Source organism: Penaeus monodon, chromosome 18 (assembly GCF_015228065.2).
Source record: "Penaeus monodon isolate SGIC_2016 chromosome 18, NSTDA_Pmon_1, whole genome shotgun sequence".
Taxonomy (NCBI): Eukaryota; Metazoa; Arthropoda; class Malacostraca; order Decapoda; family Penaeidae; genus Penaeus; species Penaeus monodon.
The window spans coordinates 12,968,272-12,972,019 of NC_051403.1; the positions used below are offsets into that span (position 1 = coordinate 12,968,272).

At 32.0% G+C, this 3,748-nt stretch overlaps 1 protein-coding gene across 1 annotated transcript; it reads left to right on the forward strand.

Annotated features, from left to right (window-relative positions):
• Positions 1 to 265: 265 nt before the first annotated feature.
• On the forward strand, positions 266 to 3,092 carry LOC119584274. Its single transcript, XM_037932801.1, has 4 exons — positions 266 to 408; positions 1,966 to 2,172; positions 2,297 to 2,491; positions 2,755 to 3,092. The coding sequence occupies exons 2-4, from the start codon at positions 1,981 to 1,983 to the stop codon at positions 2,980 to 2,982; spliced, it is 615 nt and encodes a 204-aa protein (XP_037788729.1). The 5' UTR covers positions 266 to 408; positions 1,966 to 1,980; the 3' UTR covers positions 2,983 to 3,092.
• Positions 3,093 to 3,748: the final 656 nt, after the last annotated feature.

Here is a 3,748-nt window from a genome sequence, read left to right on the forward strand (position 1 = left end):
ATAATAACGGGTAATAAAGTCAGTATTTGGACTATAATTTCTTAAAGGGTCAAGTTTCAACCAGCCATCTTTTATAAAGAAAATCACGCAACCGACAGAGTGAATAAATCTAAGAAACTTATCTTCTATGTACTTCCGTCGCAAAAAAAAAAAAGATAATTAGTTATTTGACACGCAACAACAGCATGACAGCGCTAAGCTCCGAAGGAACATTCCATTGCAAAAAAAAAAAGAAGTTTCAAGTCCGGAAATTTAGCACAATTTCTTCAGTCTCCCCTAAAGATGTGACGTCATTAAAAGTCAACAGAAAACGCTAAAACCATAACAAACACTGAGGCTGATACTTTGATTATGTTTCTCCACAAGTTGATGTGAATTTCTCCTAATTTACTATCTCCAGAGGTGTAGGTTAGTGTCCAGCATCACAGCATTTCTGATTTAATTGTCAATGCTTCATTATGAAAGTATTCATATTATTTTTTTTTCTGTTACTGACTTTAGTGCATTACTGATTTTTTTTTTTTTTTTTTTTTTTAGGATTTTATACGCAACGAACTGCCTTAACTTTAAGAAAGGAGGCATTTGCATATGCTTAGTTGTGGTAATAGTAAAAGATAATGATAGTATTCTGTTCGTGTTTGTCTGTATAACTAGAAGGGCAGTGAAGAGTAACTGGAATAATTAGGTTCGTGAGCCAGCAGTTGTGGTTTCATTATAAATAAAACTATATAATAAAGAAAAACATTTAAGAAACTGTATAAAGTAAAATATCCCTGCAAAATAAATGTAAGGATCTTCATCTTTACTTTCATGCTTTATAACACTTCAGTGACCATTAAACCTTTTGTCTTGTTATTTTTTTCTGTGCCAAGAAATCCCCGGCCAATTAGCATGAAATAAAGGACTAGTCCAACCTTTGTCATGGTAGATTACATATGGTGAGGCTTTGTTTGCCTTTGCCAGAACGTAAAAGCCACAGCAACACATGATGCAGTCTTGTTTTGGAAATTTACAAAACGGCCAAATGAGTTTACGTTAAGTCAAGTTTGATTCATGAAGTTTGGTTGTGTAATGTTATGGAAGTTGAACAAGTTGGATCAGAATCACTGTAAGCCAGTGATAGTTTCCTTCAGTCTTGGTAGTCTGCACACACACACACGCTCACACTTACACTTACATTTACATTTTCACTTACGTTTACATTTACACTTACACTCACAAACACACACATACACTCACAAATACACACACATACAATCACAAACACATGCACATACACTCACATTCACACTCACACTCACACTCACAAATGCACACACACAAACCCACATTCACACACACACACACACACACACACACACACACACACACACACACACACACACACACACACACACACACACACACACACACACACACACATGCACTGATACACACAAAGTTATATATGAAGAAGTATAAACAGATAAGTGCTGTTATTAGATAATGTAAAGTTGGATTTTTCCTCAATTTTTCTAATTTTTGTTCTTTGATTCAATTTAACTCAATGCTGCTGGAAAATGCTGTGCTCATTTTAATTTTTTTGTAAAATGTCTCTGCACATAGATATGACCTTTTCTTGAATTAGCAGGCAAAATGTCTTTTTTACTAATGTTATGAATATTGATGGTGTTATTTTTATTATAGACATTAAAATTACTATAATGTTATTGAGATTAGTAGTAACAGCAATATAAGATAGCTTAAAATATTTTCCAAAATCACGAAAAAGGGTAAACAGGCAAGACAGGCAGTACTCGTAATTGGCTTATTGGTAACTTAGTATAAGTGTAGCCATCTGTGTGTAAAAACATTTAATACAGTAAACTCACAGTGGGCATGGGATGTATGTACATACCATACCATTTGGCTTTGGATTGAATTAAACCCTAGTAATTCAAATGAGAATTTATTATCATGTTGCAGGAGAGTGTATCTGGCATGTCCCCTGTACCTGAGCCGATGCAGAGCAGAAAGGGAGAACCGGGGGGTAATGATGAGGAAGAGCTAAATCCTCCCTCAGGCTTGGCACTGGGACAGACAGTGTCATCAAGTGATGATGAACATGATTCAAATGACACAGAGAATGAAACTCACAATGGATATATTCCCCTACCTCAATATAATGATGTGGTAAGTTTAGATAATTTTCTGTATTTGAAAATCTTTGGATATTTTGTTGTATCTACGTTTATGGTTACAAGCATAATAGACTGTACTGGCACAATATCAATGAAGTTTCTTATAACTGTAACAGGATGAGGAGGAGAATGAAGGCGAAATTGATTACTCTTCTCTCTCTGGTCTAATGTCTGCTTTGGCCACACATGGACCTAATGTTGTGGATGATGCTGAAGAAGAAGAGGACAGTGATGTGAAACATGAAGAAGTAGAAGGTGCAGTAGGTATTGTTTCCAACATTTCCACAAGCACATCAACACTGGCAGAAGAGGTCAGTTAAAAGAATATTATAGAATTAGGAATATACAACCAATTAGCATCTTAGAAAGTTGATAAGACTTTAAAGAGGACGGCATATTATATGCCTTTATTCAGATATTTCAGATTTGAACAAGAAAAGATTGATCATTATTTACATGAGATACAATTAGCTAACCAGAAATGCTGACACTTTTCCAGGAGATATAAAATCTGTCGTTGATTTTCATTTATTGTTCTCATTCCTTGTGATAGAATCATAATAATCTGTTTTAGGCTGAACAACAAAGAAGAAAGGAAATAGCCTTGGAGCAAGCCACAGTATGGAACTCCCCAGCCCCTGAGCGGCTGAGCTTGGATGGAAATAAAGTAGAGGAGATTAAGTCAGTGATGGCCTCCTTCAGTCTTCCACAGTCTGCAATTCCTCCATGGGCCAAGGACTTATCAGAAGAAGACTGGAAAAACCAGGTTGCCTGCCTTATATCCAACAAAAAATCCCTATAATTTTAGTGTTGTGAATACCCTTAATGTTGATATATTGAGGCCTTTGAATTGGTCTGGAACATTGTGATATTAAAGTTTTAATCAGTTGTATTACTGTTATGCAAATGTGATTATTACATATATATATATATATATATATATATATATATATATATATATATATATATATATATATATATATATATATATATAGATAATATATATATATATAATATATATATATAATATATATATATATATATATATATATACATATATATATATATCACACAACCCACACACACACACACACACACACACACACACACACACAACACACACACACACACACACACACACACACACACACACACACACACACACACACACACACACACACACACCACACACACACACACACACACACACACACACACATACACACACACACACACACACACACATATATATATATAATATATTATATATATATATATATATATATATATATATATATATATAAAATATATATATATATATATATATATATATATATATATATATATATATATATTATATATATATGTATGTATATATATGTATATATATTATAGTATATAATATGATATAATGATAATATATATATTATATATATGTATATAATATGTATATATATATATGTATATATAATATTATATATATGTATATATATATATATATATTTATATATATATATATATATATATATATATATATGTATATATTTATAGTTATATATATTTATAGT